Genomic DNA, 27,044 nt, shown 5'->3' on the forward strand with positions numbered 1-27,044 from the left:
CTGGATGTTTTAGTTTTTCCTTTGATATGATCAGCATAGAAGAGTTTAGCTTTTTCTTCTGTATTTTACCAGTATCTTGTCTCGTTCCATGTAAGTGTGATACCTTCCACTTTGTCCCACCTAAATCTTATTTTTTTTCTTTTTTAGTTCTTCTGTTAGAAAATAATATTTTCTTCTTTTATCCAAACTTTGTGATATTTCTTTCATTATAATCGTTTATCTTTATATGTCAGAGATTTCTTTGTATTTTCTTTTAGAATATCATCTCTTATCTTCTTCCTGTTAAAATTAATGATAATGTCGTGGGCTGTTTTATTTCTCCTGGAGTATCCTGTTGTTATTCTGTACATCCTGTACAATTCTTGATCAATTATGTCTGTTGTCGTGTCTAGTAGATCTGCCAGTAGGTCTTTCATTATTTCTCTTAGGTTTTAGTTTGCGTTTTCAGCCAGGTTTCTTATTCTGAGTTGATATTCCAGTTCTTTGTTTTCTAACATTTCAGCCTGTAGTTCAGGTTTCTCTACTTTATATTCTAATTTATCATGTAGTTTTATCAATTTTTTATTTTCTTTTTTGACTTTTCCCAGGTCTTCTTTCATCAATTTTATTTCTTCTCTAATCTCCATTCTTAGGCTTTGCATTTCTTCTTGTAATTTTTTATTTTGTGCATCTTGTTTTTCATGTTGTTCATCTTGTTTCTGTGAAATTTTCTGTATTTCCATTAGAATTTCCCTGAATCCTGGTTTTTCTGAGAGGGAATCTCTTTTGGTCTGTAATTTTGGGATGGGTAGTACCTTCCCCTTTGAAAAAGACATATTTGGATATGGACTATGTTGTTTTCTTATTTTAATTATTTTATTTTATTTTATTTATTTTCCCAGTATTGTGCTGACAATACAGCCTGCCCTGGTATTGAGGTAATTTTGTATAATTTTCTTCTTTTCTTATGACTTATGCTATGGTATTTTGAAGAGGTTTGTCTTTATCCTTGAATTCTTTCCTATTTGCTTTCTTGAGTTGGTGCACTCTGTGGTTTCTTATTTAGTCTATCCTCTTTATTAGTTTATGTTAGTTTGTTTGTCCCTGTATTTCCTTTGCTTTTATTTCAAGGGTTTTCTTTGTTTTAGTACCTCTATGGTCTCTTTCTGGTAGTGTCACCACTTCCTGGTTTGGTCTGGTTTAGTTTTCCTTTCTCCCTGTCGTTTTCCGGTGTGGTATTCTTTGCTCTAGCTCTATAGGCTTTCCTACAGTTTGTTTATGAAGACGAGCCAGCTAGACTAAACAAAAGCGATTCAAGGTCAAGGAAATGGCTATCCTTGGGGGTAAGCCTTAGCTGTGTTTACTTCAATAGTTCTTTATTTTGCTTTCTTTTATTATTATAGTAATCTCAAACTGCTTTTTTCTGTTTAGATATATGATTCTCCACGCCGTGGCTTGGCTCGTGGCTTGGGTTTTCCTTTCCCGATCGCCATCTCTTACCTTCTGCCTATCTGCTTTTGCCAGTTTCTCTTCTTCTCGTTCAGGGGTTCTGTGTCTCCGGAGCCCTTTGATGCTCTCTTGATGTCTGTATTTATATTCCAATCTTGTCTTGATTTTTGGGTTTTACTGGCTGGCTTGCCTTGGGGGAATCCTGTTCCCTCTTGCCCAGTCCCGATCTGCTTCCCTGCGCTCCACTGCCAGTTGCCTCTGGGGGAATCTCCTTGAGGGGGACACTCCACTGGGCACCGTCTGCCAGCAGTGCATGGGTTTTTTGCTCCCCTTTAGCCTCAGTCCGCTTGGGGGGAGGGAGGTTAAGAAGCCCTCCTAGATCGGAACTTTCGGGTCGCAGCTCCTGGAGCCCCAGGATGCTGCTGCTCGCCACTTTGCCACCAAAACCGGAAGACCATGGTAGGCGTTTGTTTTCATTTACTCATATGTATTTTTTTCAATATACACATCCAATTATATATTCTCAGTAACATTACACTTGCTAATTGCACCTTTATCTCCCACTTATGTCTACTGGTTTTTCACCCCCCCCCTCCCCCCACCCTCTGGGAACAGTACTTTCTTTCATTCAGATATTATTTTAATTGATCAATCGTAAATAGAAAATGATTCAATTCTTTATATTTTCTTTGTCCTTTAACTTTATCTATCAATCTTCCCCAGTTCTTTTTGATTCAGCCTGATATATATTTAGTACTCCTTTCAAGGATGTAATCCTGAAGCATAAAATCAGCTAGGTATTCATACCATTTTTTAACTTACCACTTTGTTTGCTCTTTCCAACCCAAGGCAACTGTTGCTTGAGCGGCAACTATCATGTATTTTATAATTTCCCCCAGTCCTTAGTAATTTTGTTCTTATCTAATTTCTGGATTAAGAATTCTTTATTTTTCAAAAGCAATTTATGTCCTGTTAAATCTTCGATTTCCTTCTTTACCTTGTTATAAAATTTTTGTACTTTATCACATTCCCACCACATATGAATATATGAACCAGTTTTCTCACATCTGTGCCAACACATTTTTGTGGTTGTTTTAGTTATATAAGCTAATTGGATTGGGGTTCTGTATCATTTGGTCAGTATTTTCTAGGATTGAGCAAATTTTTCGTTAGTCCGTTAAATTCATTTCAAATTCAGTTCGAAAGCACTTTTGAAGTGATTTTTGAAACACCTGCTCACTGCCTTCCTAATATTACGAATTTGAATCAAAAAGCACCTTTTTTTCGTCTGTTTCTGATGTCTTCGGATGTGGCTGTAGCCCCTCTGAGAGGAGAAGCTATGTTGGCATGCCTCTCAACCAATCAGAGCAGAAGGAAGAGGGAGGGAGAAGTGGGACCATAGTTCTGCTAGCGTTTTAAAAAAAATGTTGTTTCAAAATTCCCCAAAAATCAGTGGATGGGTCAAACATTATGAAACTTGATAGGCAAAGAGTAGTTAATTTTTGCTTCCATTCTGGCAAATTTCATCCCTATAGCTTTCAAAAAGCAGGAGAAAGAAGCCTCTGAATTTTCACCATTTATTTAAGTGGAAATGAAGCAAGCCGCCATTGCAAAGAAAAAACTCCGTTTCCTGCAAGTCTTGCGCTAAGCCAATCAGAGCGGGAGAGGGAGGGAGGCAGAGGCATGGCCATCATTCTGTTAGCGTTTTAAAAAAATGTTGTTTCAAAAGAGACCTCATGGGACATCCAGTCCAACCCCATTCTGCCAAGAAGCAGGAAATCTCATTCAAAGCACCCCAACAGATGGCCATCCAGCCTCTGCTTAAAAGCCTCCAAAGAAGGAGCCTCCACCACAGTCTGGGGCAGAGAGTTCTACTGCCTAACAGCTCTCACAGTGAGGAAGTTCTTCCTAATGTTCAGGTGAAATCTCCTTTCCTGTAGTTTGAAACCATTGTTCCATTGCATCCTAATCTGCAGGGCAGCAGAAAACATGCTTGCAGCCTTCTCTTCTGCAGACTAAACATGCCCAGTTCTTTAAGCCGCTCCTCATAGGGCTTGTTCTCCAGATCCTAGATCATTTTAGTTGCCTTCCTCTGACCATCTTGACCAAACTTTCATACGGTATGTGAATTCTTGGAAGGTATGAGAAGTTTAAAGAGAGAGAGGGAGAGGAAGGGAGGGAGAGGTTTGAGTGTTGGACTCTGGTTGATTCCCCACTCAGCCACCTACTTGGGCAAGTCACACACTCTCAGCCCCAGAAAAGCCAATGAAACAGGAAATAGCATTTTCAAACCAGGAACTGATTTCCTTATTCAGAGGCTGATGGCCATCTGTCATGAATGATTTGATGGTGTACTATGATTTCTCTTCCTGAGTGATAAATGTCATTTCCTAATTGGTTCTGTCATAGAAACATGGCAAAATTTATGACACTGTCTGAACTTTGTCTTTGTGCAAGGGACATGGAGCACATTATGGTTTCCTGATATACTGTCCACCAATTTAACAAAGTTTCAGCCACAAAAACAAAGTTTCTGAAGTAGAACAATGATTTTCAAAGTAAAAACAACCCAATGAAACAGGAAATAAGACTTTCAAACCAGGAACAGATTTTTGCAATTATTAAAAAAATGTTTATTATAAAAGCTATGAAAATTCACCAAAAATTAGATGATAAGGGAAACATTCTGAATTTTGGTGAGCTAGCAGTGTTAAATGTGTTCTACCACTGTACCAAGTTTGAAGGAGATAGCTCAAAAAATGAGGGCGGGAGAGTTCTGTAAATTCCCCCCCCCAGTGCTGTTTTTGGCCACTGCGCATGTGCGTCCACCATAACGAATTACTTTTGAAATTAACGAATTTTCGTTAAATTTCAAAATTTTGGAAGACAAAATTCAGAAATGACATCAGAAACAAAACACTAGCGCCCCCTACTTTTGAAGCGAGTTTAGAATCAATTTTTTCATGTATCGCTCAAGCCTAGTATTTTCCTTTGGGTTTCTCTAATCCTTATCCGCTTGATTTTTTTAATTGAATTGATCCAGTATTCTATGTCAGAGTCATTAATGTTCAAGTCCTCTTTCTATATCTCGGCCAATGTTTGTTTCAATTTATATTGTTTTTCAATTAATTTCTTATATATAAAACCCATCAGGCCTTTTTCCCTTTCTAATTTCCATTTTAAAATTTGGTCAAAATCTGTTTCTGGACCTTACTTTTTCTTCCAATTCATAATCCTTTGCTTCATTCCACTCCAAAGATGCCAGTTACTTTGCCCACAAATGTCTTTTATCATTTCCCAATCCTTAATTGTCCCATCTGGGTTTAAAAGGTCTCTTATCAATTTCATTCCATTTTGTTTAAAATTTGTTATCATTTTATCAAATATCTATTCCTTTTTATTGTTTAAAAATTCTATTGGGAGTATATCTACTTTATTTATTGGTAATTTACCTTGCCATTTTTCCAGCACTCCGTGGATGAAATCATTGGTCCTCCTTTAATTTCTTTTAGAATTTTATTGTCTACCCATCATTTTAAACATAGGCAATTGTGTCATCCATTTATTGTTTTTTCCATTCTGACCCATCTTCTTGAGTCATCAAAATCTAATTCTAACAATCTTGTTAATTGACAGGCTTCATAATAGTCTTGTAGATTGGGTGCCCCCATCCTCCGTTCTGTTCTGAGGAGTAGAATACTGAATTGGGAATTCTATTTTTATTTCCACCTGTTATCCAAGTTTTTATTGAATTGTCCCATTTTTTAATTTTCCTGGGAATACTATATGGAAGGACTTGAAATAGGAATAGAAATTTGAGGAGAACCATCATTTTGACTATCTCAATTTTGTTTGACATATCCCAGTTCCGATTATTCCAATTACAAATCTGATTGTTTACTTTTTTCCCATAAATGGTTATAATTTAATTGAATTATATTGTTTAAATTTTGGGGAATATGAACACCCAAATATTTTAACTTCTTTTCTCCTAATTTTATCCGAGATATGGTCTGTATTTCTTTTAACTCTTTCCAAGACAGATTTTATGTAGAATTTCTGATTTTTGAATATTAATTGCCAACCCTGATAGATTCTCAAATTTTTTATTGTTCTATTCTTTAATATTTCATTAAATAAAATTTCTAAATTTGGAATAATTTCTGATTGGAATATATTATAAAAGTTAGAAGTAAAACCATCAGGTCCGGGGGAAGAGTTTGGTTTAAGATTATTAATAACTTCTTCAATTTCCTTACTACCCTGTTTCCCCGAAAATAAGACAGGGTCTTATATTAATTTTTGCTCCCAAAGATGCACTAGGTCTTATTTTCAGGGGATGTCTTATTTTTCCATGAAGAAGAGCTCACATTTATTGTTGAACAACCAAATGAACATTTATTATATACTGTAAAGTAGTTATCACAAACCAACATAACCAGACAAACTGTGAATCCTATCAAGAATTTAATGTTACTACCATTATTTACATGTACAACAATCTATGGTACCTCTTGCAGTTTAGGTTTCACAAGGTTTCCACGCTGATTTCTCTCTAGTCTAGTTTCAATGTAGTCATGAATGATGAATAATATAATATACTATAATAATAATATGATAATATAATATAATAATAATATAATGACATACAATATATTTATTTCCAATATTTCTAACCCAATATTATATTTCTATTAATGAGATAATATAATAATAGGATATAATAATAACAGAATATGATAATATGGTATTAATAGCATAATATAATAATGGGATATAATAACAGAAAAGCATAATAATATAATAATAATAGGATAATAGAATAGAATAATATAATAGAATAGAATGATATAAAATATATTAATAGAATAATATAAAATGGAATATAATAATAACAGAATATGCTAATAATATAATAATAATATGATAACAGAATAGAATAATAGTATAGAATATAATGATATAAAATATATTAATAGGATAATATAAAATGGAATATAATAATAACAGAATAATATAATAATATGAAAATATAATAGAATAATAGAAAAATATAATATAATGATATAAAATATATTAATAGGATAATATAACAATGGGATATAACAGAATATGATGATAATAATGTGGTAATAGAATAATAGTATAAAATAATAAGTTTCATGGCATAGGATAGGAATAAGAATGGGAGGAGAATCCCAATGCGTCCTGTGCCTTTAAGAAGCCGAAGGAGCAGGACGAGTGGAAAGGGTGTTGAAGCCCTCTTCCTTCCCTCCCTCCCTCCCTCCCTCCCTTGCCCTGGCACCAGGAGCCAATCAGAAGCCTTGGGGGCGAAGGGAGCATGGCCAGGACGGAGCCTTGTCTCCGAAGGAAGAAACGCAGCAAGGGAAGGTTCTTCTTCGAGAGCTGCGGCTGGGGGACAGGCGAGAGGCAAGGCAAGGCCAGCCAGGGAGGCCAGCAAGCACTTTCTCTCCCTCCCTCCGGTGTGTATGAGTGCTGCTTTAGCCCTGCAGCCATGCTTCCCAATGGAACTCTGCTGCAGCCTTAGTTGCTAGGTCTTACTTTCAGGGGAGGCCTTATATTTGGCAATCCCCCCAAACCACTACTAGGTCTTATTTTTTGGGGAGGTCTTATTTTAGGGGAAATACGGTAGTAATAGTTTTGTTCAATCCTATTTGATCCTGTGGGTCTAATTTTCTTACAACAATTCCCTCTGACCTTTCTGTTTCTTTGTTTGCATACAACTTTTCATAATAACTTGCCATTATTTCCCTCAAGTCTTCCTCCTTGGTCTTTATTTGTTCATTCTCATCCTTTAATTTTGTTACCATGTTTCTCCCTTTCTTTCTTTTTTAGATAACTTGCTAATCTCTTTGTGTTATTTATAGAGTTAACCTGGAAGTCATTTTTTTACAAATAAGTATTTTTTGTTACTTCAGTTTTTTCCAAATCTTCTAATACCTTCTTATTCTCTTTCCACCTTTCTTTATTTTAAACTGATGGAAATTCTGAAATAATTTGTCTCCTTCTTGTTTTAGTTCCTCCCCTCTCTCTTTTAATCTTTAATACCCCTTTCCATTGTGATACATTTTCCTCTAATCACTGCTTTAAAGGCATCCCAAATTGTGTTTTCCTTTAAGTCAGGTGATCTATTTATTCTAAAATACTGTTTTTATTTCTTCTTTTAACTCTTGTTTGTCTTGTTCCTTGAATGTAACCAATGGGTTAAATCTTCATTTATATTCAATCTTCCTACTGCTGATTCCTAATTTAAGAAAGAGTGGAGCATGATCTCCTGGCCACCTACATCCCACTGATGTCTCAATTATAGGCCATGCATTATTATTACCAAAAAAAAAAATCTAGTGTGGAAAATGAATTGTGCCTGGCTGAATAATATGTGAGGGTGTCAACTCTTTTTCCAATTCTTTCATTGACTTCCTGAATATTCAATGTCTTAAAATTAACTTTATTTTTTCCCCATTTTTTCTTTTCTTATACAGATCTAAATTCAGATCCCCTCCAATAATTATATCCTCCTCTGCCTCTTGGTAAATTTTTAAAAGATTTAATTAATGAATCTTTTTTGCCTCTGGTTGGGACCGTAAACGCTAATAAATGAAACTTTACAATTATTTATTTTCCCACATACCATTATGAACCTCCCTGTTCACTTTCCCTGTTTCAAAATGTAGGTAATTTTTTATGATAATAGCTATTCCTCGAGATCTGCTTGAACTCTTGGATTCAAACTGAGTTTCCCAATTAGTAAAGTTTAACAGCTTTATTCTTGTATCCTGTCTGTGTGATACTTGCAGGAGAGCCACTCTAATTTGATTTTCAGATAAAATTTTGTTTAATCTATGCCGTTTAACTTCTGATTTCAGACCGTTAATATTCACTGACATGTTTAAATCACCCATCAACATTTAAATAACATTAACATTGCTTGACATTCAATTTGTTTTTCATTCCCTTTATTTCACGATTCTGAGTGACTGTTCCCTCCTTTCCCTTCCCTTCACCCTTCCCTTCCCCCCCCCCCCCGCTCCCTGTCTGGATTTTGATTCCTCCCTGCTATATATGGGAGGAATGCCAAGGAAGCTACTTCCTGCCATTTTCCAGACAGCTTGCTCAGGGCCGGGGTCTTGCCTACCCACCCTCTTTGATTATTTTGGTACCATACTGATCCCTTATCCTAGTCCCTTATCTTAGCCTCAAGGGCAATGCCCTCCTAAATTTTTACCTCCCTTAGTCTCGAAAACAGTCCCCTTCCCTTAAACCATTATACAACATACCAAAACCCAGCCTCCCCCTAATTGTGGATTTTCCCTTATTGTTATTGTCACGACCCAGGCTACAGAGCACCAATAACCATACGCAGAGGCCAGATTCTATCTAATATCTTTATTAAGGAAATATATAAAGTTAGTAAAAGCAAATGTAAAAGATAGTCCAGAAGCAGACCTTTCAGGAAAGGTCAAAATTAGTCCAAGGAAATAATGTCCAGTATGAAATATTAAGGTCCAAAGTTGTAATCCAATAACCGAAACACTCACTTTGACAAGCAAAGTGAGGGGAGATGACAAGGTCCTTTAGTCCAGGAAACTTGAGCGAGTCTAGAAAATAACTTGATACTTGGAACAAGGCTTGAACGTGGAACAAAGGTAACTAAGAACAAGAACAAGGTCCGTGGAATAACTTGATAAATCCGTGGAACAAGGCAAGGATTGATCCTGGGAAACTAGGCAAAGTCCGTAGATAAACAAGGCTGGGAACCAAGGCGAAGGCTGGATAGCAAGGCAAGGCTTGAGCAGGAGCGAGGCTTGAACCGGAGCGCGCTGTCCAGACACAACTCGCTCCGTAGGCTGACGAATTGACTCCGCGAAGTTACTTCGCGGGTAAATCACCTATATAGAGTCTAACTTTTCCCGCCGAAGCAGTTCTCTGGGAACCAGAAACGAAAGCTAATCTTTGAGACCAGATGTTTGACTCCTTAAGGATTCTCACGAAAAAGGAGACTTAATTGGCAGAATTCTTGGCTGCTATCCTCGCACTCCTGCGCGAAGCAGCTTCCAAACCTCTCTGTTGTTTACAAAACTCCCGGCGCAAGAATACGGGAGAAGTAGGCTCTGGGCTTGTTTGACATACTTCTGGGAGACAACTTTCTTGCAGGTGCAAGGTTCCCAGATCTGCCTGGGAAAGATCTGGCTGAGAGGAATCCAGTTCAGACTGGGAAGGTAAAAACCCCAAGTTTTCATCTTCATCAGGAATTACCATGTCCTGAGCAGGACTACAAGGCCCATGGGTCATCACACTATCCCCCTCCTCAAGGCCCCTCCCAAACTGGGGCCCTCTCCCCGAGGCGCGAGGTCGCGGTTTGGTGGGATAGGTCTGATGAAAGCGACGGGTTAGCTCAGGAGCATGGACTGCGGAGGCGTCTTCCCAAGAGCGTTCCTCAGGGCCAAAACCCACCCAGTCAATGAGATATTGTAGGCGGCGGCGGTGAAAGCGAGAATCCAAAATGTCCTCAACCTCGAACTCCTCCTCCCCATTCATCAAAACAGGAGGGGGGGCCGGTTGGTCTGTATCAGGACGCACACCATCCGCCGGAAGGAGCAGGGAACGGTGAAACACTGGGTGAATGCGCATTGAACGCGGAAGTTGGAGTTTGAAAGTCACAGGGTTTAATTGCGCCACCACTGGATAGGGGCCAATGAAACGGGCATCTAACTTCCGGCAAGGGCGGTAGGAGGGCAGAAAGCGAGTGGACAGAAAAACCCGATCTCCTACCTTGATTTCGGGGCCCGGCTGGCGATGTTTGTCAGCGTGGCGTTTATAGTCCTCCTTGGCTTGGTCCAGTTGCTGGAGCAAAAGTTGTTGTACCGCTGTGAGTTCCTGCAGCCAATCCTCTGCTGCGGGAACTTCTGAAGTTTCAATGACAGGGGGAAAGAAACGTGGATGGAAGCCGTAGTTTGCAAAGAACGGCGTTTCTTTAGTAGAAGCTTGAACTCCATTGTTGTAGGCAAACTCAGACAGTGATAACAGAGAAGCCCAATTGTCCTGTTGGTAGTTTACATAACAGCGAAGATACTGCTCCAAAGTGGCATTGGTGCGCTCCGTTTGCCCATCTGTTTGGGGATGATGAGCTGAAGACAAGCGAGAGTCTATGCCCAATAGTTTTTGTAGCGCCTTCCAAAAACGAGAGGTGAATTGAGATCCACGGTCTGTGACTAAACTCTTGGGCAATCCATGTAGTCTGAAAACATGTTGAAGGAATAGATCCGCAGTCTCTTTGGCCGTGGGGAGGCCTTCGCAGGGAATGAAATGGGCTAACTTGGTGAAAAGGTCCACCACCACTAAGATCGTGGTGAATCCACAGGAAGGTGGTAGGTCAGTGATGAAATCCGCAGAAATTATTTCCCATGGGCGAGATGGGGTAGGAAGGGGGTGTAAAAGCCCTGAGGGCTTCTCCCTTCGTATCTTGGAGCGCTGGCATACTGGGCAGGTGTTGACATATTTTTCCACATCCTTGCGGATCTTGGGCCACCAAAAATCCCTTAGGATCAGATGCATGGTTTTAAATAGTCCGAAGTGTCCTGCTGGTTTGCAATCATGACACAGACGAAGCGCTTTTTCCCTGCCCGGTCCGGGTGGGATATAAACATGATTTCTATAGCAAAGCAGTCCATCCTTAAGCGAAAAGGGAAAATGCAGACCTTGGCGAAGTTGGTCCTGCGCCCAGGCATCTGCTTGCTGACTAGCCCTGATTTCTTGAGCACAGAGGGGTCCTGGAGTAGGGGAAGTAGAACCAAGGGGAATGGATTTGGTGTTCCCCACTGTGAGCGTGGCAAAGTTCTCGGGTTGTAGTAGTTGGGATTCAAAGGTCTCCTTGCGTCCTGCAGCGTATTCTGGTTTACGTGACAGGGCGTCTGCTTGCTTGGTCTGGGCTGGGGTCACATAATGAATCTGGAAGTCAAAACGTTCGAAGAATAAAGCCCAACGTTGCTGCCTCTGATTTAGTTTGCGGGCAGTTCTTAGATGCTCTAGATTACGATGATCAGTGTGGACTTCAATGGGAAATTTGGCCCCTTCTAGCCAATGTCTCCAAGTTTCAAAGGCTGCCTTTATGGCCAGTAGTTCTTTTTCCCAAATGGTGTAATTCCTTTCTGGTGTGGTTAGTTGACGAGAGTAAAAGGCACAGGGATGGAGGTGATCTCCCACCGGTTGTAAGAGTACAGCCCCAATTGCCACATCTGAGGCGTCCGCTTGCACAACAAAAGGGGTTCCAGGATTTGGGTGCTGTAGAATTGGCTGGGAGGTGAATAGTTTCTTTAGTTGCTGGAACCCTTTCTCTGCTTGATCAGTCCAGCGGAAAGGCTGCTTTCCACGGATGCAGCTAGTGATGGGGTCGGACCAGCGGGCAAAATCTGGAATGAACTTGCGGTAATAGTTCGCGAACCCCAAGAACCGCTGCACCTCTTTCTTGTTAGTTGGCGCCTGCCATTCCAATACTGCTGAAACCTTGGCTGGATCCATGGAAAGCCCTAGAGGCGAGATGCGGTAACCAAGGAAATCTACCTCTTGTAGATCAAAGGCGCATTTTTCCAGCTTGGCATAAAGTCCATGGTCCCGCAATCGTTGTAACACCATTTTGACGTGGTTCTCATGTTCTGATTGTGATCTAGAAAACACCAAAAAATCGTCCAGGTAGATTATCAAGAACCTGTCTAGATAGTCCTGAAAAATGTCATTGACAAAATGCTGGAACGTTGCGGGAGCTCCGCATAAACCGAAATTCATAACTCGGGACTCGAATAATCCGAATTTGGTCTGGAAGGCGGTCTTCCACTCGTCCCCTTCCCTGATGCGAACTAAGTTGTAAGCCCCCCGAAGGTCCAGCTTGGTGTAAACCTTGGCTCCTCGAAGCCGATCCAGTAGATCCGAGATTAAGGGCAGGGGATAGCTGTTCCGCTTGGTGATATTGTTCAATGCTCTGTAGTCCACCACCAAGCGTAGTTCTCCTGACTTCTTCTTCACAAACATCACTGGGGAGGCGGCTGGGGATTGAGAGGGTCTGATGAATCCCTTGCGAAGGTTTGTCTCTATGAATTCCCTGAGAGCTTCTTGCTCTGGTTCAGTCAGGGAGTAGAGATGCCCTCGCGGGATCTGGGCCCCCTCCACCAAGTCAATGGCACAGTCATAAGGTCTATGTGGGGGTAATTTTTCGGCTTCTTTCTCATTGAATACATCCCAATACTCGGAGTACTTCTTTGGCAAGGTGATGATGGGCTCGGTGTCCGTGGCATGGCAGACCTTGGCTACGAGGCAATGGTTTTGGCAGTACGGTGAAGCAAACTGCAGTTCTCTGTTGGACCAGGAGATGTTAGGGTCGTGGAGAGTCAGCCATGGGATTCCCAAAATCACAGGGAAATGGGGAACCTCGGTAACAAAGAAGGAAATCTCTTCCATATGTTCCCTTATCCACATCCTGGTGGGTTCCGACCACTGACTTACGGGGCCCGTCTTGAGGGGGCGGCCGTCTATGGCTTGCACCACACGGGCATTCTTGAAATCATGATATTGTAATCCCAGAGAGTCGGCATACTCTCTATCAATGAAATTGTTGGTAGCTCCAGAGTCTATCATGGCGTGGATCATGACGGGTCCCCTTTTTGCTGACCATAATGTGACCACGAGAAGGAACAGGACCCCGGTTGGCGGCTCTTGAATGGATTTTTTGACCGGGTTGGCGAGCCTCTCTACACCCGGTCGTTGGCTTCCCCCGCCGGCTGTGTGCCAGTCGGCTCAGACGCCTTCGTCTCCGTGGAAGACGCCGCCGCAAGACGGGCGGCAGGCTTCCCTTTGGCTGGGCACTCTCTGGCGAAGTGGCCCCCGTTCCCGCAGTACCAACAGAGGTTTAAGCGTTGACGACGGGCCTTCTCGGCGGCATCTAGTCTGGGACGCACATTGCCCAACTGCATCGGCACTTCCTCGCCTCCTCTGGGGTATGGGGTTGGCGGTGGGGGTCTCCACACTGGACGTGGCTGAACGCTGGCGGGAGCGGGGGGTTTTGCCCCGGCTCTACTGCCCTGGCCTCGAACCCACTGTTTCCTGTTGGCAATCATGACTTCAGCCCGTAAACATTGATCAATGAGTGCCTCGAGGGTCTGGGGAGGATCCACCTTGGAGATTTCTTCCAGCATTTCAATGTTGAGACCCTCCCGGAATTGTCCTCTGAGGGCTACATCGTTCCAGCCGGTGTTGTGGGCCAGCACTCGGAACTCGGCTATATACTGAGACATAGGTCTGTCTCCTTGGAAAAGGCGACGGAGTTTGTGACCGGCTGCCTCCAAATTGTCCTCGATTCCCCAAGTCTCCTTGAGGTGGTCCAAGAAGTGTTGCGCTGATCTTAGGTGTGGAGAGGCTTGGTCGAACAGTGCCGTCGCCCAATTGGCCGCTGGCCCGTCTAGAAGACTGTAAACCCACGCCACTTTGATGTCTTCTTGGGGAAACTCGGCATCACGGGCCTCTAGATATGCTTGACATTGGCGACGGAAAACATGAACCTTAGAAGCTTCTCCAGTAAACTTGGTAGGCAACGCCATGGCCGGGAGGCGGATTCCGCGCTCCCGCAAGCCCTTTATTTCTCCATCCTGGGCGTTGAGTCTGTCGCGGATGCGATCCACTTCGTCCTTGCTGATGGTGTAGCTCAGTGGCTGCCCACCGGGCACGGTTCCGGTAGACATTCTGGCCGAGGTTAATTGGTGCTTAGGGTGGCGGAGTCAAACTGTCACGACCCAGGCTACAGAGCACCAATAACCATACGCAGAGGCCAGATTCTATCTAATATCTTTATTAAGGAAATATATAAAGTTAGTAAAAGCAAATGTAAAAGATAGTCCAGAAGCAGACCTTTCAGGAAAGGTCAAAATTAGTCCAAGGAAATAATGTCCAGTATGAAATATTAAGGTCCAAAGTTGTAATCCAATAACCGAAACACTCACTTTGACAAGCAAAGTGAGGGGAGATGACAAGGTCCTTTAGTCCAGGAAACTTGAGCGAGTCTAGAAAATAACTTGATACTTGGAACAAGGCTTGAACGTGGAACAAAGGTAACTAAGAACAAGAACAAGGTCCGTGGAATAACTTGATAAATCCGTGGAACAAGGCAAGGATTGATCCTGGGAAACTAGGCAAAGTCCGTAGATAAACAAGGCTGGGAACCAAGGCGAAGGCTGGATAGCAAGGCAAGGCTTGAGCAGGAGCGAGGCTTGAACCGGAGCGCGCTGTCCAGACACAACTCGCTCCGTAGGCTGACGAATTGACTCCGCGAAGTTACTTCGCGGGTAAATCACCTATATAGAGTCTAACTTTTCCCGCCGAAGCAGTTCTCTGGGAACCAGAAACGAAAGCTAATCTTTGAGACCAGATGTTTGACTCCTTAAGGATTCTCACGAAAAAGGAGACTTAATTGGCAGAATTCTTGGCTGCTATCCTCGCACTCCTGCGCGAAGCAGCTTCCAAACCTCTCTGTTGTTTACAAAACTCCCGGCGCAAGAATACGGGAGAAGTAGGCTCTGGGCTTGTTTGACATACTTCTGGGAGACAACTTTCTTGCAGGTGCAAGGTTCCCAGATCTGCCTGGGAAAGATCTGGCTGAGAGGAATCCAGTTCAGACTGGGAAGGTAAAAACCCCAAGTTTTCATCTTCATCAGGAATTACCATGTCCTGAGCAGGACTACAAGGCCCATGGGTCATCACAGTTATTCACAATCTTCCCTTTAAACCAAAATTGCTGGGTAGCATAAATCTGCTGTCCCCTTGACTTTAAAGTTAGTTAAACTGTTTGTCTGTGCTTCTGGTTTGCACGCATTGATAATTATCTTTCTTCCCAGTTTTTTGTCTTTTTTTTCTCTCCGCTTCTTCTCCTCCACCTCTCTCCTCTCATGGGGTGTCCTTCGGCTCTTCTCGTCTGTCTTCTGGCCCTCTGCCAAATGTCTTATCTCCGGCCATGTCTTGGTAAATGTTCAACTCTTTGAGCAGTTCAATGCCTTCTCTCAAAGACTTAACTGTGTGTTTTTTTCCATCTCTATGGAACAGTATTGTGGCAGGGAAACTCCACATAAATCTAATTCCAGCCTTGTTTAAGCTTCTAGTTGTCAGTTATTTCCTTTGGACCTGATTCTTGCTAGCCTTAGCAATATTGATGCTTGAAGAGGAGGGGATAATAATGGAGATGTTTACCTCCCTGAAGTATCAGGATTGGTTTTAGTGGCTCTCACATAATGATGCCTTAGATTCTGATGGGGAAGAAACGCTTTCTCATTCACTGTTGCTCTTCTTTTCCCAGTCCGGTGTAACAGACCAGAAATTGAAAATGGAAACCTGACAAGTCCATTTCAGCCTTCATATGACTATGAACATACCCTACAGTTCATATGTAACCCTGGATACACTCTGGTGGGAAAAGATCTTGTAACATGTGGGGCTGACAGCACATGGAAACCTGAACTTCCCACATGCGTCAAGGGTAGGCATTTGTTTTCATTTACACATATGTAGAGCTTGTCTCCAATAGGTACCAAATCCACCTGAACACATTTTACAGGAATCTATAACTCATTTTTACAACTCCTTTTGGATTTGGTGCCTTTTAGAAATAAACTCGATGTATGAATTTCAGAAGTGTAATAATAATAATAATAATAATAATAATAATAATAATAATAATAATAATAATAATAAAACTTTATTTATACCCCGCCACCATCTCCCCAACGGGGACTCGGGGCGGCTAACATGGGGCCATGCCCAGAGCAATACAATATAATAAGATATAAAAACAACATATCATAGCACCATTAAAAAATACAATAAATGATAATAGGCATTACATCAAGAAATCAAAAAACAATAAAACAAGGGCAGGCCGCGTAAACACAAAGATAAAACCTGGAGTGAGAGGGACAGAGGGGTACTCCGCTGCGGGCAGGGACATATGGAAGTGGGGTAATCTAGAGGATAGATGTTCGGGGTGGGAGTAACACAGAAATATATAACAGAAATTACTGTGGTTCTTTGAAGCCCATCTTCTCTTTAGAGCTAAACATTGAAATCACATTCCTTTCCTTTTTTTTGGCCAGATACTGTCACCACCCGGCCCGGCCCTACACTCACCTCTCATACAGACGGAGATAAGAAAAATGTGACTTCAGGTAAATTACAACATGTTGGGACTGCTAATAATGTTGTAGTATCCAATGTGTAAACATAGTGTTCTACAGAACAACCAAATTATTTGTTTCCTGTGGATTCCTTAATTTAGACTCATTATTTTTGAAAACTTCACCTAGTGTACTACCAACAATGGAGTGAAGGGCATGTGTTGTTGCGTGTTTTCAAGGCTGTATGGCCATGTTTCAGAAGTGTTCTCTACTGACGTTTCACCCACATCTATGGCAAGCATTCTCAGAGGTTGTGAGGATTGTACACATGAATGTCAATATCATTACTAATCAGAAGTGGGAGATTATGAAGTACTGTTCCAAAAGGCATTTGTATAATAATAATAATAATAATAATAATAATAATAATAATAATAATAATAATAATAATAATAAATTTATTCTTATATCCCGCCCCATCTCCCCGAAGGGACTCGGGGCGGCTCACAGCAATAATAAAAACAGTGACAAATTACACATTGTAAAATCAACATGAAAAGCAGTCATACAATCAATACATACATCACATGTTAAAAACAAGGAGCTAAACAATTCTAGACCGAAATTGTGTACATGGAAGTCCATAGGTCTACTCCTTGGAAGTGGGGAACTACAAAGCATTCTGCTCACTTCCAAGCAGCAAAGATACTGACTTTCATGTACACAAGGTATTTTTGATAGCCTTTGGCTTCCTCCTCCTTTCTCCCCTGAGTTGGGCAGCTGATTGTAAATGCTATAGCACTATAATGTTATGAGACTATAATAGCCAGACAAAATCAGAAGAAGTGCTGAGGAGTCTAAATATAACAAAAAAAAAAATCTTCCTTGCTAGAGTACTTTTCTTGGGAATCCTTAATGGGGAGATAACCCGACCACATCCCATTCCCACTAACGCAGTGGTTCTCAAACTAGGGTCCCCAGATGTTTTTGGCCTACAACTCCCAGAAATCCCAGCCAGTTTACCAGCTTTTTTTTCCATGTCAGGAGCAACCGGAGTCACTTCTGGAGTGAGAGAAAAATAAGGCTTACAATAAGGCTTAGTCAAAAGCAAGTCTAATGCATCACTATAATGGTAGTGATGATGTGATAATGCTCTAGTTGTTGTTACTGTGAAGACATACTTCTGTGTAGTTTAAAGATGAATAACCAATGACTGTAGCATCATGAAGAGGTCTCAGCCATTGCTTAGTGAACCAATCTTATGGGACAAAAATAAGTAAGATACACTTCTACCTATCTTTCCAGTTACTGGAGTGCAGTCTTAGCTACTGTACCTTTCACTGGTGTGTATGATAACAGGAATTGAATTTACTTGATAGATTTTTAAAACAGATGAAAAAGTTGAATATGGCAAAACTATTTCTACAGATCAACCCAGATTAGTCCCATAAGATTCTAAGGAATTAAAATAATTGCTCAATTTTAATCAATGATTACCAGTCAGTATTTTTTCATGAAATCTGGAGTAAACTTTTCTGTACAAATCAACATGCCAACTAATTTAAAAGCATTTGAACCTCCCCAAAACGGTGTCCTGCAAGAATAAAACTGGTGTGAATCTGCAAAGAGAAACAACCTTCCTGACTCTAAAACATTGAAAGAAGTCATAAATGCATAAATGTCTAAAATCCCATTGGCTTTTTTTAGCTGAGGCATCACATTGTAGGCTCATATTCAACTTGTCCACTAAGACTCCAATATATTTTCTTATGTACCGTTGCTGAGCCAGGTGTCACCTATTCTGTATCTTTGTATTTCACTTTTTCGATCTAAGTTAAGTATCCTAGGTTTCTCCTTTTCGTTTTGGCCCAGCTCTCTAATCGGTTTAGGTCATTCTGAATTCTGATCCTGTCCTTTGAAGCATTAGCTATCCCTCCTAATTTGGTGTCATCTGTAAACTTGATAAGCATGCCCTTTAAAACTTTATCCAGGTCAGTAATAAAAATGTTGAACAGTACTGGGCCCAGGAACGAACCCTGTGGCACTCTACTAGTCACTTCTTTCCAGGATAAAGAGGAGCCATTGATGAACACCCTTTGGGTTCGGTTGCTTGACCAATTACAGATCCACCTAACAGTAGTATTGTCTAGCCCACATTTTACTAGTTTGTTTGCAAGAAGATAATGGGGGACCTTGTCAAAGGCTTTACTGAAATCAAGATATGCAACTTCCCACAGCATTCCCTGCATCTACCAAGCTTGTAACTCTATTGAAAAAAGAGATATGATTAGTCTGCCATGACTTGTTTTTGAAAAATCCATGTTGACTTTTAGTGATCACAGCATTTTTTTCTAAGGTTGACATCCCACTAAAGCTTAAAGAGTAGGCAAAAGTATGCATCTGAAATCCTGTGGCTGACTCCTGCAGAATTCTGGGGCTTGTAGTTTAGGGGAGGGGCATTTAAAAATTGAGCCAGAGGGTCCTGAGTCTCATTAAAACTGCAGAAGGCAAGCACAGGATTTCAGGTGGTATGCATACACCAACCACCTGGTGAGGGAGGCATTTGCCTATGGCGCCAACGTCCCAGGGGTGCAGTCGAGCCCCTGGGAGGATGGCGCCACCCCCGCCGCCTCCTCCTTTGTGGCCCACGTGCCCTGGCCCCGCCTCCCGCACAGCGCAGGAGGCAGGGCCAGGGCGCATGGCGCAGAAGGCGGGGCCAGGGCACGCAGCACAGGAGACGGGGCTAGGGCATGCAAACGAATTTTTTTAACAATCACAATGATCTTCCATAGCCAAACCTAATTTTAGAAGCTGGAATTTTGCCTTACTTTTTTTTTCAATTATCATACAGGCTGGAATGCTGAAAGTACTTAGTGTATTTGAAGAATGTCATTTTCCTTTTGAACAGCAGGTGATGATACTGTATCACAAACTGCATTTGATTCTGCCTTTACTTTGGTAAGAGGTCTGACATGGGAAGCAGTTTGAGAACCGCAAATCCCAAGTCCCCACCAACACATGAAAACAACCTTCTGAAGATTCATCAACATAGGATTTTAATGTTTCTTAACCCAATATGCTCACCATCATTGCATTTAAAATGTTTCTATATTTAAATTCACTTTTATAGGGGATGTGTAAGCTCTGTGGTAAAGAACTATGTTCCGCCTCCTCCTCTTTTTTATACAGTGGATCCTTGAAACCCACTAGATACCAACATTCTGTTGTATACAATGATGCATATATTATATACCTGATGCTGAAGACCCGTTATATACAATAACGTAGTAAAATAGTATTGCTTATAAAAAACACAAAATCAAGGTTTCCTTTGTGGATTTTTAAAAAATTCAAGCTATATATGGTTGAATCCAGGGATGCAGAATATGAATATGGAAAGCCCACTGTATTACGTTGCTATGGTCCTTTGTTGCTGTTTGGGTTTAACATATTGTTTTATTGTCCATGAAGACGTTCCTTTTCTCTTTGATTTTTTAGTGCTGTTTCTGTTTAATTCTCTTTTAGTGTTTCTATAGTTGTATATTTAAATTTTATAATAATGCTTCTGTCAAGCCGCTTTGAGTTCCCTTTGGGGAGATGAAGCTAGGTATAATTATAATTATAATTATTTATCCAACAAATCTTTTCATAAATCTCAAATCAGCTAAAATAAGCTCCCTATTTCATTCAGGACCTACACGGAAACCGAGCACAACAGTTACTAAACCAGACTCAGGTAAGCTAAATAACAATGGCAGCGGGAACAAGCAAATGATATTCTAATAGGCAAGACAGGGCTTTTGAAATGTGGCTGTCTTGGTTAAAAATGGGAACATATCTTCTGTGTCCTTGTAAAGCAAATGAGAGGCAGGGACAACCCTCATGCTTAGTTTTTTTATGACTGATTGAGGCATATTTAATTTTTCCAGCCCTAACAGGATAGTTGGAAGGGAGCATGTTGAGGAAGACAGAATCCTTTATTATACTCTCTTGGCATTCAACCTCCTGTGATCCTGCCTAACCTTCCTTGTATTCCAGGAGATCGAAAACTTCACAATAGTGGTTTATTAGTGAGAGATCATACCTTGGAAATAATTTTAATTGCAACTCACAGAATCCTCAAACCAACATTGCAATGGGGCATTCTGGGAGTAAGTTCCACAAAAGTAATTTTTTCCAAGCTCTGGTGATCACACACCACTATAAACGCTTCTCCAAACTTCTTTCTTGATAAAGTTGGTAGGGGGCATTTATTGTTTACAAATATCAGGATATATCTTGACAGTTTTGTACACCATAAAGTTCAACTTGCATAATGCTCAGTTGGTCACAAATTATCTTGGTGTCTTGGTATTCATCTGAGAAATGTTGGAGGGAATATTGTTGGTTGGTTGGCTATCAGTTTCAGACTGCTGTTCTTCCCACTTACCTTGCTTAAATCTCACTGAATCAGTATGGGGAAAAAACCAATAGTGCCAAAGTCCAATGACAAAGGCCTGGAATCTGAATCATGACTTCAACACCTTAGGACTGTACGGGAAAGTTGCTATAAAACACCCACTTATCTCTAATATAGGGTATAACTCCTCTGAATTGTACACTGTTTTTGGAGCTAATCTTGCTTCCAAAGCAGAGTGTAATTATGCCCAATAAAATGATAGCAAGTCTCCCAGAAAACAGGTTAAATTCAGCCAAGTGTGAATCAGTAACGGACCATAATAGTTAGTGGTCAAAACACAGGGCAGCAAGGGATTGCTTTACGTGGCAAAGAATTTCATGTTGCATCTTGGTTTCTGAAGACTCCAACACTTTGGTAAAAGCAGGCATGTGCTTAAGTGGGCAGTCTAGGTGTTTGGCCACTTTGTACATGGCTTTCATTTTGTTTACTCTTCTTCAAATCACTACTTTTATTCCAAAGCATAAAGTAGAACCAGAGAAATACCAAGCACAAAATCAAAGGATACCTCTCTGCAGTCAATCTGATTCCCACTATACTTGACCAAGCAACTCCAAGGATCAGTCCTCTGAATGAATACCTTGTTAAGGAAAACAGCATCAAGGTCTCTGAATTTCCTCCTGCTTCAAAACCTCCTTTCTACCTTTACCTCCAGGTGATTGCCCTGCTCCAGAGACCCCGCCCCATGCGGTGCTGAATGGAGACTTAAAAGACAGCTACCCTGTTGGGACTACTCTGAGATACAGCTGCATACCAGGTTATCAGTTCATATCCGGATCAATTCCTATTATTAAATGCCTTGAGAATTCAACATGGTCCCAAACTCCTGTATTTTGTGAACGTGAGTATCTTTTCCCAGTTTTATTATGTCAACAAATATTGCTCTCAAGAAATTTTGATTAAATATGCACAACTATCAGAATCTTTTCGCTGATTTGTTTTCAGTCTGTGTATCAGTCCAGAAAGCTGTAGAAATTTGGCACAACATGTGACTTTGTATAAACAACTGAATTTGTAAAATGATGGTTTTAGTGTAGATTCCAATTATCCATAAGTATGTTTAATATCCATAAGTATGTTTAAAGGGAAACCTTTACTTTTACCTTTTATATTTAATGTAGACTCAAGCAGATACTGAATATTAAAAAATCAAGAAATAATACAACAAAATTTACACATTTTTGTTGTAGAATATTGTAGGAAGCTTAAAATATGAACACCATAGTTCCCAATAGCAAAGTACTATTGATCTTGAAAAGGGCTTTCTAAACATTTTTAAAAACTCAGAGACACACAATTAAATTTCTATATCCATCTTAGATAAAAGAATTAAGGTTTATCATGAGATTTCAGTTTTGAGTTAAGCTTTGCAGACAGCTCATCATGTATTGTCATTGCATAAAGAAAAAATCCCTTATTACTTTTGATGAAACTATATACTTAAAGCCTATATGACGTCCCTGAAACAAAATAAGCAATAATAATTGAGAATAGGAGGCACTTCAAGCCTTCTGTAATCAGCATTGGTTTGTGAAAGATGAGCAGTTTCAATTTTTGAACTTTAATTTTCATATCGATGTCCTGCAGACACCTGAATATTTCAAATATAATGTATATGAGTCATTTGTAAGTAGATTTTGCAGGATGAACACAGGACAGGGCTCCTGCATTCCAGCAGTTGGAGCTACACAAAATCTCCCTTGCCTCTCCAAATTCACCTTTCTGTTCCTCCATTCCTGCCCCAACACAGCCATTTGCTGGTTGATGGAGATTGCAGGAAACAAATGAAGAAACAACCAGCTACATTCCTTTAGCTGGAGACATAGCAGCAGCAGCGCTGTCCTCCAGTGGTGTGGGTCAGCTATAGGAACATAGCTATTATAGGAATACATTGTTCTTCATTGTGAAATATTCTACTATTGTTCCCTCCAGCTCTAGATCTACCACAGTCTTGTAGGGGTGAAACAAAGATTAGGGATAAAGCTACAGTGACGACACCTTTTTCCCATAAGGTATCTTACATAAATGAATTGCCCCTCTGAAGGACAGTTTTCTCTCACGTCCTGTTTTCTCGCCCACATTCTTAATTATGAGTCATTTGTAAGTCAGATGGTTGTAACTCGAGGGCTCCCTGGATAAGCATATCCACTATGTTGCAAGAATCATGATATTATTTGGTAATGTTAGTTCAAATTTCACTTTTAGCAAAGCGATGTACGGCTCCAGATTTCCCGAATGGCAAAATAGAAGGTTCAGACAAACTCGAACTTGATGAAGAAATAACCTTTGTTTGTAATTATGGGTAAGATCACTTGCTAAAACAACTTCATTTTGCATAAAATTCCTGGAAAGTGGTTGACACTTTAAAAAAAACCCATTAGAGCTTGGTATTTTGTCATAAAGGTTAAAACAATTTCTAAAGCAACTTGCAAGTAAATTTAGAATATATTATTAAATTGTGATCAGAGAACATGAAAATATAATTCATCAGAATTCTTTTTAAAGGCATGTGGTTTTAGAGGCACATAGTGTTTGGGTGAAAATGGGAAGGTGAGAGGGTTTTGATGTTCAATTTGCTTGCATTTCTTGCTCCCACCAGAAACTGAGACTACATTTTGTTCTTAGTTGATTTCCTTACATGGTTTTGGAGATCCGCGCCTGACATTTCAGACAAGCCAGGTAGATCATTGCTTTGTTTTGTTCATATTGGGATTTTGAGGACATTGTTGTTATGTGAGACTGTCTTGAGACAAATACACATGCAGACATACTGAAACTTTGGTCTGCTAAAGCAATAATTAAAATTTCCAGGGTTTATTTTTATATATATATATATATATATATATATATATATATATATATATATTCTCATCTCTTGCCATTTCTATAGGAATAGAGAGTGCAGATCTGTCCCCTCTCTTCTCTTGTGTGACATTGTGGCCATGGCAGTTGGACTAGCTGAACAGCCTTAACAGAGGCTGAGATTTCACTGTACTTCTGTCCACTTTTGCCATCCAAAAAGACAAAGGTCTCCCTCCCCTTTTTGCCCACCTAGGTGACAGTCTTATCCATTATTACCCACTGAGATGCTGCTGCCTATATATTTTGCCAAAGGAAATGCCACCTTCAGGATGAAGGCAAAGATTCTCCTGTTCCCTATCCAAACCCCATGGATCCACATGCCTTCACTCTTGCTCTTATTTTGATATTCCTAAAGTTGGTGGAAAATGCACTTTGAAATCCAGCTCTCTGCAATGTGATAGTTTGCAATCTATTTTCCAAATCCATTAATGAGAATTGTGTTGCTGTGGGGGCTTTGTTAGGGTTAGCATGTGCTTTTTTAAAAAAATTGACAAGCCAGTAACTAAATTTGAGTTAATGGATATCTTGTCTGAACCAAGGCTGCCATTCTGTTGCTATGTAGACTGTTCCCTGAGATTCTCTTCTACATTTTTGAGGCACCATGCAAAAAATACTTAAGATACACCTGTGATTCTAAGACACGCCCCATTTTTAGATGTTTAGAGGAAAATGAGTCTTAGAATTGAAGCAATACAGTATATCTTTTCCACATATTTTTCATCAACTTCATATATATTTCATCATGTCAGAAGAGACTACAGTGGGAAGGGATTCCAATATAAGCATTATTGGGAAGTTTCAATACCATCCAATATATGGTAATCTATTCTGCTGTCAAACAGTTGTTACTCTAGGATGTTCTTCTAATGTTTAGCTTGAATCTCCTTGCTCAAAATTCGAGTCTGCTGCTGAAGGGGAAACAGTTTGCTCAACCTGCCACAATACGGTCCTCCAGCTATTAAAATGTGATACCATATGTTCACCATCTTTTCTATTAGCTAAACATGCCAAGTTCCCTGTGGGCCCTTTTACAGAGGGCTTGCTTTCCAGATCCCTCACCATCTTGCTGAACCTCACCTGGAAATGTTTTGTCTTGTGATATGATGGTCTCCATTTTGTTTAATGTTTTTGAACTATTTTATATGTATGTATGGGAATTATAACACAGTAGTGTACAATGGATATGATCTCAGTACATGAAATCATGCACTACAAGCTATCTTGTGTTTGCACAATCTTTCTATTCACTAATATCCAGGATTTTTCTTTTCTTAGGTACAAGATATTGGAATCGTACAACACTTCTCGTTGTGTTTTGGTTCCAGACAACAAGGTTCAGTGGGATAAATCCCCTCCATCTTGTGAGAGTAAGATCTGTTCTTTTGAATTTGGTAGCTCCTGTCTTAATATACTTTATCAAATTTGTACTGCAAATATTTTAATCTGCCCATACTTAGGATAGTTGAAAAGGGACTTCCATATCTTCTTGCATATCTGTCCTTATCTCTTACCATTCACAACCATGTACAAAATCCAACATGCCTTCTAGAAATTGTAGTCCAATATATTGGCCATAATTGTTGTGGCCAACACCGTAATTTCAGTCCTAATGTATTTAACTGTGAATTTTGATTCTCTTCCCCAGTAATCGAGTGTGAGCGTCCTCCCAACATTGCCAATGGAACGCATAATGGAGATGAATCCCATGATCGCTATACCGTTAGTACAGTGATAAAATATATTTGTAATAAGGGCTTTTCTCTCATTGGAAGTCAAAGCATTACTTGTATAGTGGCAGAAGATGGTGTAAATGGAAAGTGGGATACATCTCCACCTGAGTGTAAAGGTAATAGATACTCTTGTTCCATTAAATAAGTATTTTATGTAAACAAATCCTGTCTGAAGAAGTAAACAGTCACATTCACTTTGGTTAGGGGTACAGGACTCCTATGAAAGTGGGAAAAACTATGAATGAAAAAGTTGCTTTTTTTTTTACTGGAAATAACACTACTATAGGAATCTGTTGGTTTTTCTGTGCAACTGTGTGGTCAGTATCCATCATAAAAGTAAAGGTAGGTAAAGGTTTCCCCTGACGTTAAGTCCAGTTGTGACTGACTCTGGGGGTTGGTGCTCATCTCTATCCATCATAAGTTGACCATAAAGTTGCACTGGAGGACTGAGAGATTTGTACTGACACCATGCAAATCAAGTATGTGAATAATAAAATCCACAGACCTTAAACCCAAAAATGTTGATGGCTGACTGTATTTATGGATGCCTCCATCTCCAATGTTAGTGACAAAATTCAGATGCAGTTGCTTCATTTCTTCCCATTTCCTTTGGACCTGATTCTTGCTCGCCTTAGCAATATTGATGCTTGAAGAGGAGGGGATAATAATGGAGATGTTTACCTCCCTGAAGTATCAGGATTGCTTTTAGTGGTTCTCACATAATGATGTCTTAGATTCTGATGGGGAAGAAACACTTTCTCATTCACTGTTGCTCTTCTCTTCCCAGTGGTCCAGTGTAGCAGACCAGAAATTGAAAATGGAAAGCTGACTACTCCATTTCAGCCTTCATATGACTACGAACATACCCTACAGTTCACATGTAACTTTGGATACACTCTGGTGGGAAATGATCTTGTAACATGTGGGGCTGACAGCACATGGAAACCTGAACTTCCCACATGCGTCAAGGGTAGGTGTTTGTTTTCATTTACAGCAAACAAGATAGATATGCTGGATTTCATTTTACAAAATCACAAATCGAACACTTCCCAAGTGTCTAGGACTGTGTGATGTACTTTCGGATGATGTGTGCAGATCCCAGTAGGGTGGTCTTTTGCAGCTGACAGATCGTAATTTTGTCAATGTCTATTGTTTCCAAATGCCGGCTGAGATCTTTTGGCACGGCACCCAGTGTGCCCATCACCACTGGGACCACCTGCACTGGTTTCTGCCAGAGTCTTTGAAGTTCAATCTTGAACTTCAAATAATAATAATAATAATAATAATAATAATTATTATTATTATTATTATTATTATTATTATTATTATTATTTTATTATGACATGGCAAACAAGATAGATATGCTGGATTTTGTATCACAAAATCACAAGTCGAACATTT

At 40.2% G+C, this 27,044-nt stretch overlaps 1 protein-coding gene across 8 annotated transcripts in view; it reads left to right on the forward strand.

The window, feature by feature from the left end:
* LOC103279618 (complement receptor type 2) overlaps positions 1 to 27,044 on the forward strand; it is a 60,110-nt gene that overhangs the window by 25,984 nt on the left and 7,082 nt on the right. For 2 of the 8 annotated variants that reach the window (XM_062978612.1, XM_062978614.1), the window contains exons 7-14: positions 15,782 to 15,961; positions 16,575 to 16,646; positions 20,287 to 20,331; positions 21,707 to 21,892; positions 23,257 to 23,353; positions 25,189 to 25,280; positions 25,559 to 25,759; positions 26,431 to 26,613. In XM_062978612.1, coding sequence (XP_062834682.1) covers positions 15,782 to 15,961; positions 16,575 to 16,646; positions 20,287 to 20,331; positions 21,707 to 21,892; positions 23,257 to 23,353; positions 25,189 to 25,280; positions 25,559 to 25,759; positions 26,431 to 26,613 — 1,056 coding nt within the window. Of the gene's footprint in view, positions 1 to 15,781; positions 15,962 to 16,574; positions 16,647 to 20,286; positions 20,332 to 21,706; positions 21,893 to 23,256; positions 23,354 to 25,188; positions 25,281 to 25,558; positions 25,760 to 26,430; positions 26,614 to 27,044 lie in introns of those variants that run through there. The other 6 variants (XM_062978618.1, XM_062978617.1, XM_062978613.1 and 3 more) reach the window with 6 other exon arrangements.

Source organism: Anolis carolinensis, chromosome 4, assembly GCF_035594765.1.
Source record: "Anolis carolinensis isolate JA03-04 chromosome 4, rAnoCar3.1.pri, whole genome shotgun sequence".
In the NCBI taxonomy this organism is placed as follows: domain Eukaryota; kingdom Metazoa; phylum Chordata; class Lepidosauria; order Squamata; family Dactyloidae; genus Anolis; species Anolis carolinensis.